The 16,218-nt window shown below is 43.2% G+C and overlaps 1 protein-coding gene across 2 annotated transcripts in view; it reads left to right on the top strand.

Annotated features, from left to right (window-relative positions):
• The window catches only part of FBXO21 (F-box protein 21), a 21,674-nt gene extending 5,469 nt beyond the window's left edge, over nucleotides 1–16,205 (top strand). The window contains exons 4-13 of one of the 2 annotated variants that reach the window (XM_010563315.1): nucleotides 1,647–1,768; nucleotides 3,601–3,747; nucleotides 4,610–4,743; nucleotides 4,992–5,128; nucleotides 5,936–6,112; nucleotides 6,894–7,026; nucleotides 9,630–9,820; nucleotides 10,801–10,958; nucleotides 13,952–14,126; nucleotides 14,917–16,205. In XM_010563315.1, the coding sequence (XP_010561617.1) occupies nucleotides 1,647–1,768; nucleotides 3,601–3,747; nucleotides 4,610–4,743; nucleotides 4,992–5,128; nucleotides 5,936–6,112; nucleotides 6,894–7,026; nucleotides 9,630–9,820; nucleotides 10,801–10,958; nucleotides 13,952–14,126; nucleotides 14,917–14,992 (1,450 nt within the window). In that variant the 3' untranslated portion in view covers nucleotides 14,993–16,205. Of the gene's footprint in view, nucleotides 1–1,646; nucleotides 1,769–3,600; nucleotides 3,748–4,609; nucleotides 4,744–4,991; nucleotides 5,129–5,935; nucleotides 6,113–6,893; nucleotides 7,027–9,629; nucleotides 9,821–10,800; nucleotides 10,959–13,951 lie in introns of both variants that reach the window. The other variant, XM_010563316.1, reaches the window with a different exon arrangement.
• Nucleotides 16,206–16,218: the final 13 nt, after the last annotated feature.

Below are 16,218 nucleotides of genomic sequence, written 5' to 3'. Positions count from 1 at the left end.
ACCACTCCCCCCCCCCCCCCCCCTTATTGTTGCTTTTCTTAACTGTAGTAGGTTGGTACAATTTTTGTGCCCAAATAAGCAACTGAGTTTAATTCAGCCACTGCAAAATTTGCAGTTATGTAAAGTATCCAGACAGGTGAAATGCCAAGCAGGTGAATAAAACCTCTGGCTTGCATCTGCCTAGCTATTCTCATCACCATGGTTAGCACTGAGCAAGATAAGTCACTGCTTTACTTGAAAGTTTCTCTGCAGGTAGCATATAAACCATGCTGACTTTGCTGTGATACGAAGCAGCGATAGATTGCTCTTAATGGAGTCTAATAGCCTTGATTAAAGAGACTGTTAGTAGAGCTTGAAAAAACGTTAACTGGAATGGCAATCATCTCATTTTTGCTTTTTCACTTCCATTTTATTACCTACTCTATTTGAACTGGGACTAAACATCTCTTATCTGACAACTGGTTAAAAAGCTTTTGAGCCTTTGCACTGGCCAGATGCCTCCCCATAAAGCGGAATTGATGCTAATTACACCCTGATTAAGCTGTAGTCATTGCCATTCAGGAGCATTAGGCTAAATCATTTCCCTGGAAGATGTCCCAATAAAGCAGTTGTCCCTATTGAGCATCCCAATTTATTGGAAGAGGATAAAGTGTTATGATGTTTGATTGTTCTCCTGTCCAGTAGGATGGAGAAGGCTGATTTGACCTGCAATCTGGAGGAGAGGCAATGTAAGCAGGGAAAGAGGTTTTTACTGAAGAAGGAAGCTGGACTTCTTTTAAACACATGGCGAGAGCAGAGCCTGGGAATCAGCAGAATTCTCCCTTTGGGTTTTTTTGGGGGGCCAGGGCTTTGTGCCATTCCTAACTATTTGGTGTAAAAGTGCTCAGTGAGGCACTGGGTAACCCATTGCTAAAGGCCAGGGCTTGCTTAGATGCATGTGATTTAAATGCCTCTGAGGTGGTCTGTTATATTTCAGGTGAACTCTTCAAACCTTACCTGGATAGTGACCAGCTCTCTTGCTTCTTCTTGGGCCCTCTGCCTTCACTTGTTAATTTAGAAAATGAAGGGGCTCTGCTATAAAAGCTGTAAGGTTTGGGTTTGTGTGATCTACAGACCAACTGTTGATCTGTTCCTGCCTTTTCAGAGCAACAGAGGTGTTTTTCCTCTGGGATTTTTTTTTCCTTTTGAATATTATTGGACCTACATTCATGTCCCTCATCAATTTATTTTTAATGGTGAGAGGATACTTTAAGATTGATTCTGGAGGGCTCCAGTCAGGCAGAGGGTACTGTTTTATAAGTAAAAAATAGGATTTTAATCAGATATTCCTGAGCTACTTTAATTAGGATCTGTGTTGTTTCCCATGATACTGTATCTTCTCAAAATTATATGCTGGTGATAGCATAAAAATCGGGGATGATAGTGGCAATGTTTTGCCAGTGTCTTATATTGTGGGTTTTGATGACAAATTTCCTTTTAACATATACCTTTTTGGTTGACTCTTCAGTGATAGTGGTGTTCTCAGACTTGTTTAGAAAAGGAATAGTCTAAACTGTAAACCTATATTCACTGGAAAAGTTAAGTCAAATGCTCACCCTTAAAGTGTTTGTTTAGGGCAATACTATTCTTTGTATTCATATGTGCAGGAAAGGTCTCACCTGGAAGTACTATGCCAAGAAGATTCTATACTTCCTACGGCAACAGAATATATTAAAAAATCTGAAGGAGTATCTTCAACGCCCAACTGATCAGCAGTCATTTTTGGAGGGTAAGTCTTTGGCAGAAATCCCACGTAGAGCACCTAATGACAGCTTTCTATCATTGTTGTTTTACTTGGAAAGAGCCTTCCTTGCTTATATTTCAACTAGCCCTTGGACAATGACTCAGAATTAAATTTGGATTTTTAATGTACCTGAAATCCTTAAAATCTTGCCATAGTTGTGTAGTGTTGCATCAGAATGTCAGGATTACATTAGCTTCTGTCAGTGCTGTATGCTTGAATAATTGCCCATGGACAGATAAGCTGAAAAACAATGCAGAAAATGTTAAAACACTTGCATTTGAATCTTGAACAGTGTATTGAGGAAATCAGCAGTAGCTCAGCGTCCTAATTAGCTGACATTGCAGAAGCGTTTTAACTGTGGCCCATGGGCTGAATGTGGCCTAACAGACCAACTGATTTGATTTCGAGTCGGCTCCCTACTATCTCCTTTCCCAAGAGCTGCTCAGATCAGGGCAAGGAGCAAGCTATGGGCAGCGGGAATTGTTGTTGCAGCTCATAGCCTGTGCGCTGGCTGTGGCTTTCTCTTGAGAGCTGTCTGACTGCTGGACCATTGAAGCTGTGCAGTGTAGAGCTGGGGAATGGACAGAAGTCCAGTCACATGGTGGGAAGGCACATGCACCTGATATGAAGAAAGAAAAGGCTTTTCTGCAATTCATGTCCTCTCTCTGGTGGATTATTCTCTTCTTCAAGCTTCCTATAGAGAAGATAGTTTTCTGAATGGATCAAAAGCTGCCAATGTCTGTAGGAGAGTCCCTTACTCTTGGTATATACCTCAAAACTGTCATATGAAAGAGTCTTTTAACACCAAAGCTGGTTCTTGTTAGTGGCAATAGACTTTGGAAAAGGGACTGTGTTAGGGCAAGAAGGGAAAGCCAAAAGTGGCATTTTCTGGAAAAAACTGAGATGGTTAATTACGTGACCTAATCTTGCGGGTCACAAATACATGCATTTGTCTGCCATGGAGGTACTATTAGAGCACCAAGAGGTAGTCTTTTGTGAAGTTTCACTTGGTCAGCATGGGAAACACTTTGAGTTGGGGAGGGCAGGGAGGAGACATGGCTTGGGGCCCTTTTGAAATCCTTGAATACAGGCCTGTCACAGATGTGCTAACGAAGAATTGTAGGAAGCTGGAAGAGGTATGATCCATGCAAAATTCTTGCAGGTGAATACAGTTGATTCCAAAGGTTGAACAATATGGAGGCTTTGGAAAGAGCAGTGGTGACAAGATGACAGGGAGAAGATTCTGAGAAAGGGCTATTTTTTTCCTGCAGAAGTTTGACAGAAGAGGCTTGGGCAGAAGGGAAATGAAAATTTGTTGTTATAGTGGGTTTCTGACATGAAGATGGAGAGCAGGCGTGGAAGAGAAAGATGAATGTAGCAGAAGAGGGAACGATGAGGAAGAATGATAGTTATGGAGGATATGACAGGAAGAAATCAGAACTGAAGCAGAAGTGAAGTTGAGATTGTTTCAGGCTCTGAATAAAAAACATTGTAAGTTGGGAGGATGCCAGGAGATGCAGTGTGACTGGAGAGCTGGCTGGTTAAGCCTGGTCTAGCAGCGTACCTGCTCAATGTACAAATCTATTGCTTTCCCTTTCAAGGTGGTGGAGAGGGGAATACTGAATTTAATTGGTATTTATCATGTCAGCTTATTCTTTGCATTTTATGTGATAAATCCAATATATGACTGCAGATTTTAAAAGGAAAGCTCTCGTGTTCTGCTGCAATTGCTTGCTGCATGCCTGGAATTTAGAGTAGGTAAAACTAAGCAAAGAAAAAACTGAAGTCCTGTTTCTTATATAGTTTGTTTTTTCCAGGTGCTGTTCTAATTGATCAATACTGTAACCCGCTGTCAGACATCTGCTTAAAAAGTGTCCAGGCACAGGTGGATGATATCACAGATAAAGTGCGCAAAGTCCTGCGGACGAAAAATCCAAGGCACCCCAGCCTGGCTTCCAAGGCAGGTACTGTACAGAAACATATGCTTTACTGCAGAGCATTTCTGCAAGTCTAGATACAGGCAGACAAGGTGAAACAGCTGTTGAATTATTGCAGCTTAAAGAGCTGCTGTTCTTTATCCCCTGGCAAGCATATTCTGACATTTGCTTAAACCATCATTCAGGAAACAGCAGTTTGTTCAGCCACAGGGACTTGATAGCCCAGGGTTGTCAGTCCATCTGATGCTGTCTAAGCAAGAAGAATTGGGAGGGGAATTCTTCCTTCTTTTTTTTCCCATTTGTCCCTGAAGTCTTAAGTAGTCCTGACATCTGTACCAGAGCTGTGGGACAGGGGATCGACCTCTTTTCTTCTGCAAGTCTCAAAGTCAGCAGCAATAGAAAAGGTATATGCTTTAACATCTCCAAAGGTCAGGCAGCATCTTGCTTCTTGGTTTTTTTAAGCACTATCTAATGTTTGCCATCTTTCAAAGAGAGAATGAGCAGTCTGCCTGTATCTGTGTATCTGGAGTGGCCAAGCTGTGACTCTCAAGCAGTGAAAGCACACTTCCCATGCCTGGGCAGTCTGACATGTCCAGCTGCAGTGCTGTGCTGGCACAGGGTGGTCAGGATCCAGTCCTCCAGCTGCAGAAGGAAGCGAGATACCACTGTTGCACAGCTGAGGTGCAGGGCAATCCACAGAGCCAGCCCATGTTGTGATTGGAGCGCTAGGGCACTGCCACGGTCAACTCCAGGCTGTCTCTTGACGATCTGAATTGAGATGAGTCTCTTGTGTTCTCAGTCTGTATGAAGAATTTTGGTATAAGTTTTGTTGCATAAAGGTTAAGTACACTTGTTTTCTCAGTCTTCATTTCTTCGCATGCCTTTTTAGGAGAGGTCCTGATTCCAGAAATGGAGCTTCAGCGGCAGGTGCTTGATGCTATGAATTGCGTCCTATATGAGCAGTTAAAATACAAAGGAAACGAGCTGGATTACTATAACTCCCTGAATTCATACATTCACCAGGTATGTGTATGGTAGGCAAAAACTAGGAGGCTGCAAGGCTTGAGACGTTCTGTTTGTGGTGGTTATTTGTCCGAATGTAGTCGGGCAAATAATTCTCTCTGAAGAACAATTTACTGTAAAGTCAATAGGATGTCATCTTTTAGTGTATATTCTATCAAGTTGGTGTATTTTCATTTGTGAAATCAAACCTTGGGAGTTTGTGTTTTTCTTGAGATCCCACATGTTTTTATCGCATTTTTATCCCCCAGGTTTTGATCCGCAGGACAGGAATTCCCATCAGTTTGTCTGTGCTTTATTTAACAATTGCCAGGCAGTTGGGAGTCAAACTTGAACCGGTCAACTTCCCTAGCCATTTTCTACTACGATGGTGTCAAGGAAAAGAAGGGTAAGCGACCTGCTGAATTTTGAAGTTGTGTCCACAGAAATAAAAGCCAGAAAGCATTTACAACAGCTGCAGATCTATACCAGAATGTTTAATTATTTTCCATCTGTAATTATAACCTATACAGAGGAAAAGATCAGACCTCTAAAAAAGTTTTCCCAGAACTCATCTTTGCTGCTGCTGAAGGGTAACAGATTTCCTGAGTGTGAAATAATAGTAACCATGAGGTAATGTTTCTCTTTCTTAAGAAAAGAAAAAAAAGGTGCTGATTTCACTTACCCTTTCATACAGAACAGTTGCTAGAGGCCACCGCTGTTGTTCTGTGCACTCACTTAATGCTCTGAGTCAGTGCAGAATATGTCTTTGACCAGATCATGATCAATTTAAAGAAATCTGTATTTTGTGAATGACATCAGCAGTCGAATTCAGAGTGATGGTTTTGTCTATATGTACCCCTTTCAGCACTAGGCTTCAGACGCCATATGCATGGGCCCTGTTACGCTTTCCAGTGCAGTGTCATGATATAATCTAGCAGTAGATAGAGCAAACTGAAAATATCTGAAGGAAAGAAGTGACATGATGGAGTGAAAAGTCCCCTTAGTTTCTCTGTCCTTTCCCTTATATGTTTATGTGAAAAAGAATCTAGGAGGAGAGAGAAGGTAGCAGGTAATCTCTTTTTAGGAGGGAGCTGAGGTATGAATGACACTCATTTTACAAACAAGCTTGAAAGTGCTGAGGGAGGAACAGAAGTAGGTAATCCTGCTTTACTATGAGACCCATCACAATTTAATTTCCTTGTTGTTTCATTAGAAGCACAGATATTTTTGACTACACCTACATTGACGCCTTTGGGAAGGGGAAGCAGCTGACGGTGAAGGAGTGCGAGTACCTTATTGGCCACCATGTGACAGAGGAGTTCTATGGAGTGGTGACTTCAAAAGAGGTCTTGCAGCGTATGGTGGGAAATCTCTTAAACCTTGGCAAGCGGTGAGTTGAGGATCATCTGGCCTGTAAGGCCTGTGGAAAAAAGGGCCCAGAGTATACTGTCTGCATATCCAGTACTGCTTCTTCGCAGTATTTGAGCAAGTGCTTTAAAAAGGTGTCAGTCGCCCAGGGGATCTTGAAAATACTGTATGTCACATTGCATTGTCTAGTTGCTTTTAATCACTTGCAGCAGCATTGCATGGAAACAATATTTAGTAAAACTAGTTCCCCTCAAGAAAATGGATAGATTTTTTTTTTTTTTCCTTTGTGAAAAGCTGATAGGGACTGTCCACCATTCCCTTAAGAGCAGGGACCTTCGTTATGATCTGCTAAGCACAACCCACATGCTTAAATGAGCAGTTTCAAAGGTACTGTTGGTTTGTAGAAAATCTGGTTTTATTTTCAAATGCCTGTGATAATAATTTTCCAAGTAGTCATAGACAGAAATCACAAGGTGAAAGGATTGCTTTAGGTGTAATTAAGCTAGGGGAACAAAAGCAGATTTGAAATGGAAGTGTCTTGGAGAGTGAATTCTCTGTAGGATTATTTTACCAAGCAGAATGGTGAAGTGGGAGGGTGGAGTCCGATCATCAGTTGTGTAGTGTTTTTCCTTCTGAGCAGGCTGTTGGATGTGATGAGTGACAGTCAGTGCTAGAGTCACTCTTATTGAATGAGCGTGCCTGTACATGTAGCATCATTTCTGGTGACTATCCCTGTACATCGGAGTAGTGGGGATAGGGGTTGAAGAGCTAGCCTTACAATTGAGTTTCTTTTTTACTGGCAGAGAAAGCACTGATCAGTCTTACCAACTCTTGAGAGACTCGTTGGATCTATACCTGGCCATGTATCCGGACAATGTGCAGCATCTAATGCTCCAGGCTAGGTTATACTTCCACCTGGGAATCTGGCCAGAAAAGGTACCTTGCCACTCGGTTGTATGTTTTCTGATAGTCTAAGTGCTATTAACACTACTCTATTGATTTTTTTGGAATACGTCAGCTTGCATTACAGTCTGCCACAACTTGTTTCGGTAATAAATGCAATTGAACGAGTTATCACATTTCAGAGAATCAATTTCTACTATATGAAGCAGGGAAAAGAGGATGATGCTTGCTTGCTTGCTTGCCTGGGGGAGACTTGTGAGTAGCCTTGAGTCTGAGTCATAATTTATGATTTACAGCCCAAGTCTGGCAGCTTATCTTGCAACCAATAGTGTGGACTCCCAGTGGGAAGTTATAAGAACGTTCTGTTTGGTTTATGCCTAGATTGTGGTAGTGTTGGTAAAACCCTTCCTGGACTCACGCAAAAGGAGCAATTACCTTATCAGAAAACTTGTAGGAAGTTATCTTTTATGAATACAAACAAACCTTAGCCACACAATCAGTGCCTCTTGTGAAAAAGCAACTTAATATTCCTGTCCTTGGGATTCTTTTTTAATATCACCTTTAGCATAGCATCCTGAGTCCTGCTATCTTGTGAATGTGGGAAAGAAGGTGCCAAGACTTAAAGTTGTCTTAGTTGTCTAGATCATCCATGTCCTTCACTGAATCAGCAGAAGGCACAAGGAAGAAGCATGTAACTCAAAGTTTTATTTCTTTAGTGTGTCACTACAGCAAAGAGGTGTTCCCTAGTCAAAATTTCCTGTACTACTTCAGTGAAGCTCACACACTTGGGCAATGCCCGTGCCATTTCCAAATGTGAGGTTTGGATGAGGGGGCAGAAGTATTTGGTTGGACAGCTGAGCAGAACACAAAGCTCTTTCCACCAAATTAACTGAAGCATAGGACTTCTGGAGAAGCTGCCTTCCTTTTGAAGAACAAACTGTGCTAAGCTTGCCGTTCCTTTTTTATGGCAGCAAGTTTTAGGGTCGCCACAGAAAAAACAGCACAAACTAAGAAATTGGGGGTGGGGACACACGACTGCTGAGCAGAAATGGCAACCGTATGTACATAGAGGACAGCTAAATAGAACACTGAAGGATCTTCCTTCCCCTTTCTGGCATTCAGCAGTGTCTTTGTAAAGCACCAAAGCTTTACATACTTGTGTTTTGCTGCCCTTCAGAACAAGTAACACAATCCCATGGACGAGTGTTACATGTAGTTTCTCTGCACTACATTGCCAGATACAATGAAAATGTGCAAATTTGGACTTTCCAGTATTGTGTCCTCATATGCATCCAGTCGTGCCAGGCTATCAGATAAGTTTGTAGCTAGCCAGAGAGAATGCACTATGTCTGACAGAACAGAAGGTAACAGATTTAATATAGGTCTGCCAGATTTATGAAAAATGGTACAAAATCTTAAAAGTCAAACAGAACTACGCAGAATGTTGTCCTAAGTGTTTGCAAATAACAGTAAATGAAATTGCCAAGAGTCTCTGGCAGCTATGGTCACTGTGCTAGGCCTTCCCCTTTCTGTAGGATTTTTCAGGATTTTCACGTCCTTCTTAAGATGCCAGCCAGAGAATTAAGGTGACCAAGAAGCCTCAGCTCTGTTTCTTCTTCTCATACCTAATTACTCACTTGTTCTTTTTCTGAATTCATTTTCTTCACCTTGTGGCTGATGTTCATGCTCAATAGCCTGAGATTTCTATTCCTCTTCTGCTGCTGCTCTGAACTTAAAGTGACCAAAACTTCCAGCGTGTGATCAAGGAGACAATCCTTTTGCCAGGTGCTAAAGTGCGTCAGATTTTTGGAACTGTGGCAGCACTTAAGGTATTTGATGTTGGGACGGGTGTATCTGTCTCTTCCCAACCTGTTTAGACAACAGTTTTGAGCAAGAAAGGAATAAAAAAAGAAGTAAAACTTGCATTGCCTGCCTCTAACAAACTTGGCAGCAGATGCTCTGATAGTGTGCCAGAGGGTGTTGGTAGGCTGGTATTCTGGATCTACAGGGTTTGCTGCTTTGAGAGCACGTTTAAAGTTAGTGTTCTTCAGTTGTCCTGAGACAAGCAGGTTCTCCGTCTCTTGTTCACTCTTGCATGGTATAGCATCATAGAGGTTATTTGTGTTTCCTTCTGTGCTGCCCTATTTTTTCTCTGCCAGGCTCCCACAGACATGCTGAGGAACTCTTTTAAACTAAAATGTTTGTTCTCAAGTACAGCAGAAGTCATCTGGAATCAGTTCACAGCAGCAGTTTGGGAGACTAGGAATAGTATTCTCTTCGCATTTTAGAAACCTTGAAACGGTCTCGTCAATGCCCTGTGGTTGCAAAATGTGATGCGATTAGCTTGTATGACTTAGTTTAAAAGAGTTACTGTGCTCAGCGGTGCCCTTCCTTGGAAGTTGGGAGCTAAATAGGAAAGTAGGGGACTGTTGCAATTTCTGCAGGCTAAGCAAGTGTGCAGAACTCCTTGGGAGTGTGTAGCCAGAGCAAAGATTCTCAGTCCTGTGTGGAAGACTCGTGGCGGACCTCTAGGCCTGGGCACTTAGACCCAGCTAATTTGAGAAATGTATCTGTATTTGTAAGTGTTGGACTGCTTTAAGGACTTGTTCTGAATCTTTGTGTTTTGGTTGCTGAAGGTTCTGGACATATTGCAGCATATTCAAGCTTTGGACCCATCCCAGCATGGGGCTGTCGGGTACTTAGTTCAACATACCCTAGAGCATATTGAGCGCCGGAAGGAGGAGGTGGGACCTGAGGTGAAGCACCGTTCAGATGAGAAGCACAAAGAGGTCTGCTTTTCAATCGGGCTGATTATGAAACACAAGAGGTGAGCTCTTCAAAACCTTCCCCACATTAGCAGGCTGTACTGTAACAATGAGTGCCAAAGTGTTTGTTCTGATGGTAATGAGACGTGGTTTTATCTGCCAAGGAGGTACCTGGAATGGAAAATGCCAGGCACATGCATCTATGCCATGGACCTTGTAGAAAAATTGGAGCAGCTCTGTCTGTCCTTTGAGAGAGCGAGTGTATTCACTGCTGTTTGCTTGCAGAGAGAAGTTTGTGAGGTGACTTGTCTGAGTCATCATATATCATGCAGCTAAAATTTCCACAGCCCAGAGCTCTCAAAGAAACATCAGTAATCAGTTAATGAGGGACTGTGGAGCAGAATCAACTTCAAAAAAGATTGTAAGATACCTAAGACAGCTTATGAATCTTCCCTGTGCTATTATTACCCTCTCTTCCTGTTCCTGTCTGTAGCACTCTGCCAGAATGACATGCCAACACTGTGTTGCTTCGGCCAACTCAACAAGACATCTGGAGCATATTTTAAGGGCGTCAGCAGTGACAGTTGTAATACCTCACGATTAATTGCATAAATAATCTGAAAATAATGATGGCTTTGTTTCTGGGAGTTCAGTATTGTGATTACCACCTCTGTGCGATGGGCACAGAAGTAATTGCACAACGCAGTAGAATAGTTGATTCTCTCCCTGTTTCTTGATTCCTGTTCTCCTGGTTGCTGAGTTCCAGTCTCTTTCCCACTTTCATTTCTTGCTCACATTTGGTTTTCCTTTGTCCTCAGCTGTTTGTTCCTGATTATTTATCCAGTCGCTCCTAGTCATTTCCCCCTACCTCAAAATACACACATGTACGCACAGAATCTTTTTTAATTTTTTTCCCTCTTGTCCTCTCCTCCTTGTGCCAACTCACAGGAGGCTCCTATCCTGTTTGTGCTATAGTAGTCTTGAGGAAAAAGAGCTGGCTCTGGAGTTTTCACAGTCTTTGGTGTGCAATTTTTTTAATTAGATATGGCTATAACTGCGTGATTTACGGCTGGGATCCCGCCTGCATGATGGGGCATGAATGGATCCGGAATATGAATGTCCACAGCCTTCCGCATGGCCCCCACCAGCCTTTCTACAATGTGCTAGTGGAAGATGGCTCTTGCAGATATGCTGCTCAAGGTGAGCAGGAGTCTCCTGTGTTTACTATCTGTTTAGAAGTACATTAGGAGAAAGGGATGCTTAAGTGATTAACTCTTTTAAGTATGAAACATAAACTGTTAGTTAAGGTTGAGGTAGGAAAGAAAATGGTCTTGAATTCATGGCCTGCGTTGTTTGCTCTCCATGAAATCCGTAATGCTAGGAGTAAATGTTAAGGACCACTCTGGTGTAATCTCATCTTGCCCAAGAAGCGTGTTCTGGACATGACTGGTTTTATGGTGTAAACCATGATTGCTCCTTTTGAAAGAAGTAATTCAACTCTTGCTGAAGTCTGAAGTTCTGTCAGCAGCTCTTGCTCTTTGAAGTTATAGCTGTGCTTTGGGCAGGACTTTAAAATAGTATCTAGTGAGGGAGCACAGAGGCTTTACTTGTCAGCTTGTGGTTCTGAGCAGCTGTCATCAAGACACTGTATGTGCCAAGATCCCAGAGAACACAGGTAGCATGGCTTTTAGTGCCACCTCTAATAAGAATGGGAAAAAAAGAATGTCTCTTTACAAGTGCAAAGAGCTGTAGAAATCTCAGTCACCCATTCTTTATGCAACATACCATAAGAAAGGACATTCTTTTCTGATGGTCAGAATATGAGCTTAGGATACGGGAAGAAGTGTCAAACTGAGGTTCAAAAGAAAAAAAAGAAAAAAAACATCTGTCACTCTGCACATTGTAATCAGAATGTTTCTTTGCCTCATGTTTCTTCTCCCTGTGATACGGAGGTGTCCCATTCAGCTGGCAGGGCAGCTCCCCAGCCTGATTGTATTTTGCTCAGAGAAGACATGGGAGCTGCTGGAGGGGAAATGCAGAACAAAATGCAGTTCAGCTCTTTTCCTAGGGGGTGCTCCCTAGCATGTTCTGGTCCCATACATGTGAGCAAGAGGTGGTTTTACAGGAGGGGACACTCCTACCTTTGTAGGTTTAAAGTGCAGGTGTTTCTCACTGTCCTGAGTTCCTTTATATTCAGTAGTCCAAAAAGATGAAGTGGAGACTGGGAATATTGCAGCTCAGCCTTATGGCTCATATTAGGCAGTATTTGACCTCTCAGAGTCTTAAAAAAACAAAAATTCCTGTGCACCATGGATTGATATTAAAATATGTATCCAGAGAACTGTCCACAGTGCTTCTGGGGCTGAGTCATCTCTTATATCTTTTGTCTAATTGTTTATAAACAAGTATAATGCTGGCTGGTTCCAGAGTACAGAGTATTTTAGCCAAGCTGTAGGTTGACACCATCATCTCTGTAGCATCCAAGTGTTTTGATAGTGCTAGGGAAAATTGAAGGGTTTGTCCTTGCTTGCTGAAATCCTGCTGCCTGCCTATTGAGTATCCCTTCTAAAATGCATCTTCAGATCATTTGGGAAGGGAGTATTTCATAACTTACTGGCCTGACCAGGGAGGGGGATGATAGTTTTTTACTGAAAGAATCTTAAACAAATCTGCATGCAGAGTTTTATCTAACCATCTCAGGAATAACACCAAGCTTATTATAGGTAACTGTGCCTCAGTTTGAGTCCTTCTGTAAATTTGTAGATTAAGTTGTATCTAATTCCAAAACACCTGTTTCATACAGTGAGTTTGGTATCTACCTGTCTGCTCTTGTCTTTCTTTTGTTTGCTTTGTAGCAGCACAGACCTGATATCTGTGGCTCAAAACTGCTAGTCAGCATGTTTCTCAGGCTCCCCACCTAGCGCTGAACTTGCTTGTCTCAGTCTCTTCCCCCCTGCCAGTTTCTGTTTCGTCACTGTGTTTTCCCCTTTGTACATAGCTCACTGCTCAGCCATGCTTCTGCAGAGCATATTGGAGTGTAAATTGTTTTCCGCAGTGGTGCAGTATACAAAAAAGGTACTTTGCAAGCCTGTAGGGCTGCATCAGCCCACTGAGGTGTAGAAAGCTCTTGTGCTTTCGGCTGCAGGCACTGGCATACAGTAGCTTCAAAGAGCCTGTATGGATTAATATGACTTGTATGTGCTCTTTGTAATGAACTGAATAGTTTCAGAGATAGATAAATGATTCCTGAATGATGTTCTCTGCATCCCATCTTGATCCTGCCCTGCCTTGCAGATAAGTCAGACTTTGGGGCTTAGGCAGCTTTTGTTTCTACCCATATGTCTGGCACTGTGCTGGAAAAAATTACATCATTTGGGGACTGCTGCAGGGCACCTGCGCATGAGATTTACTGCTGGGCTGCCTCCCAGTCACACTGCTTTATACAAATACTACAGGAGCAAAGGGACCCTCAGATTGGGTCACCTTTGCATTTTAATGCCAGTGCTTCTGTGTTGTTTAACTGTTGTGCTTAATCAGGTTATCTTTTAGTACAAAGGAGGAAATGGGGTGCCATGGGAAAGAATCAGTATGCTCTTCTTGGGTACTTTCTCTTAGCTTTGGGAAGTTTAGATTTAGAAAAGTTAACTGTGCTGTGTGAGACATGCTTGAAAACCAGGCTGGCGACTTGACATGGTTGAAACACAGACTGGTGACTTAGAGCAAGAAAGCACTTGCCTCCTCTGCCAGGAGAACCTTGTGCAGTCGGCCTCACCTTGGAGCATTTGAGAAGGATCTCTCCTAGAAACTGATCTCCCATGGGACTTGAGGGATCAGAGCTCAGTGCAGCAGCTTCTCTCTGCGCTTACAACCAAGACCTGTGACCAACAGAGTGGGAGCAGGTCAGCATCCTGCTACTCTAACCTTATGTCAGACAGTGTGGTCTCAGGCACAAAATAGTTTTCATGCCACTAGTAAATGGGGTCAGCATCACTTAGGAGATAAGACTCTGTGAGCAATCGTACTGACATACTCTGTGCATATTTTCCTGGATTACGGTTGTTTGTATTTTTCTTTAAAGCATCAGGAGGTGGCGTTTCTAGAGACAGAAACAAGACTTGAGAGAGGTGCAGGATTTATTGCCTTGTAGCAGGGCATTTCATGAGGTGATAACTGATTCTTTCCTTTCCTAACAGAGAACCTGGAATATAACTCTGAGCCTCGGGAGATCCCTCACCCTGACATTGGCCGCTATTTTTCAGAGTTTACTGGCATTCACTACCTAGCAAATACCGAGCTAGAAATTCGGTACCCGGAGGATTTGGAGCTCACACGTGCTACAGTTCAGAAGATCTACAGTTCAGGCAAGGAGTGAGAGCAAAAGGAATCATGAGGACAGAAGCAGCTGGAGTGTAGCTTTACCCTCTGCAAAACTTGCGTGGAAGGCAAGTTTGGTGACAATCCTTTGGCTTAATGCATTGAAAACTGCATTGAACTTTGTAACTGGTGCTATAGCATCTTTCCGTTGCCTGCCTGCCCATTCTGGCCCAAAGGCACAGGGACACATGGTAGTTGAGGCCAGGTGTTGAGGATCTTGCAGGGACAGTTACGCTAGGAAGCACGTTGTCCTTCAGAAGGATTTGCGCATACTACTTGTTCCATGATTGTCTTGCCTAGAAGGTCGACGCAGTGAGTTCCCTGGTGTGGAATATGGAAGAACACCCTCTTCCAGAGAGGTTGCTTGTCCTTGCAGTGTTGTGGGTTTTTTTGTTTGGTTGTGTTCTGGGGTGTTTTTTTTAATGTATATCTCATGCAGGTTATAGTTTTTAAAGTCTCTTATGTTTCACTGTTGTCTTCTCCAGTCTGAATTTTTGATCAAATTTTGCTTCACCTCTGTAGTCTGATTGCTCATAGAGCTACCGTTCCAATTCTGAGTATCCCTGCGGGCCTGGGAAAGAGCCTCAGCAACAAAAACAGCAGCAGCTAGGCTTCCAGGGGTAGCAAGCACTGTGGTGACACTGAGGTCCAGTTAGCTACCTTGCTGACAATACAAACTCTCCAAATGCAGAAGATGAGCTGCTAGCCCTTTTCCATGCCTGCTAAACACACCCAGTCCATGTTCTTACCTTGTTTTTTGGTCTGTTCATCTTGTATGTCCAAGGTGGGATCTGCAGCACAGCCGCGAGTGCTCCCAGGACGATTTTGAACCTCGTGGCACTGTTTCATGGAAGCCTTGAGGTCAGTGCCAGAATGACTTTGATGTATGGGGAGCTTCCACTCGCTGCCGTCTCCAATCTGTAGGTATTTATGCAATACAGTGGGATCGTGACTGGAAACTGGCCAACCCTGGAGTCAGCCAAACCGTGTATGGAAGAGAGATGTTACTTCCTGCAGCTCAAGGCCTTCTTCCTTTTTGCCAAAAGAGAATGGATTTTGGGGGAGTGCATGCTCTGCTGCCCAGAGGGAGGAGCTTTAGCAGCTCAAGGCACATCAATTTCAAGATGACTTAAAGGCCCAGACAGGACCACTGCAGAAAAGGTTTTCCTCTGGGTTCAGGTATTATGGGGTGCAGAGTGACACAGTGTTTGTGTATACACAGAGCCTGCGTATCTTTGTGGTTTCCGAAGCAACGTCTATAGACTAGCTGCCACTAGTGTCTCCTGTCACTGTCCAGTTGCAATACAGTAGTTACGTCAGAGATGAGAATTAGGTACTGTGCCCTGTAGAGTTAGGTGGATGCTCTTAGTCTATTATAGCACTTCAGGTATCACCACATGAAATCACACAGCCCTTCTCTTAAAAGAATGCTTGAACTGCATGCTGTCCTATTGAAATATTGAGCACTGATAAAATATGAGAAATAAATATTGAAAGCCCAGCTCTTTTGCCAGCAGAGTGGTGGTGGTGTGCAGGAATCTTGGTGCTTTAGGAAGAAGAGCCCTGTGTGGTTAGTGCTGAGGAATGGTGAAGGTGCTCTACTCCAAGTAGAACTATGTCTTTAAAGAAGTCTGTACTGAAATGAACTTGGAGGGAGGGAAGGAGCTGAAGAATTTCTATGGAAGCAGAATGGATCCAACTGAAAGCAGGGTAGGGAATCATTAGGCAAAAATCTTAAAAATCTGTCTCTTGTTTTTGAGGGTTGGAGTAGATCCCAACCCTCCAACTGTTTTTGAGGGTTGAAAGCAGATCCCAAAAGATTCCTAGCAGGGATGCAAGGTTGGGAATGGGTCTGTTGAGTCACAAGGTTGATGCTGGTAGCTGAGAACAGGCATGCAGGAGCAGGGCTTGGACTCCCCATTCCCAGCCTCAGCTTTGATGAGGCTAGCTCTGCAACAGCGTAGATATCAGTGAGTTTCCTGGGGCTTTATGCTCCCCTCTGCCAAACGGGCGGTCTGTTCACACCTTGCCCCTCTCAAGTGCATCAAGGGAATTGCCACATACCAAGCTTATAGGAGTCCTCAGC

This window comes from Haliaeetus leucocephalus, unplaced genomic scaffold, assembly GCF_000737465.1.
Source record: "Haliaeetus leucocephalus isolate CR32 unplaced genomic scaffold, Haliaeetus_leucocephalus-4.0 Scaffold165, whole genome shotgun sequence".
NCBI classification, from domain to species: Eukaryota; Metazoa; Chordata; class Aves; order Accipitriformes; family Accipitridae; genus Haliaeetus; species Haliaeetus leucocephalus.
This window is presented reverse-complemented; position numbering and strand designations above follow the sequence as displayed.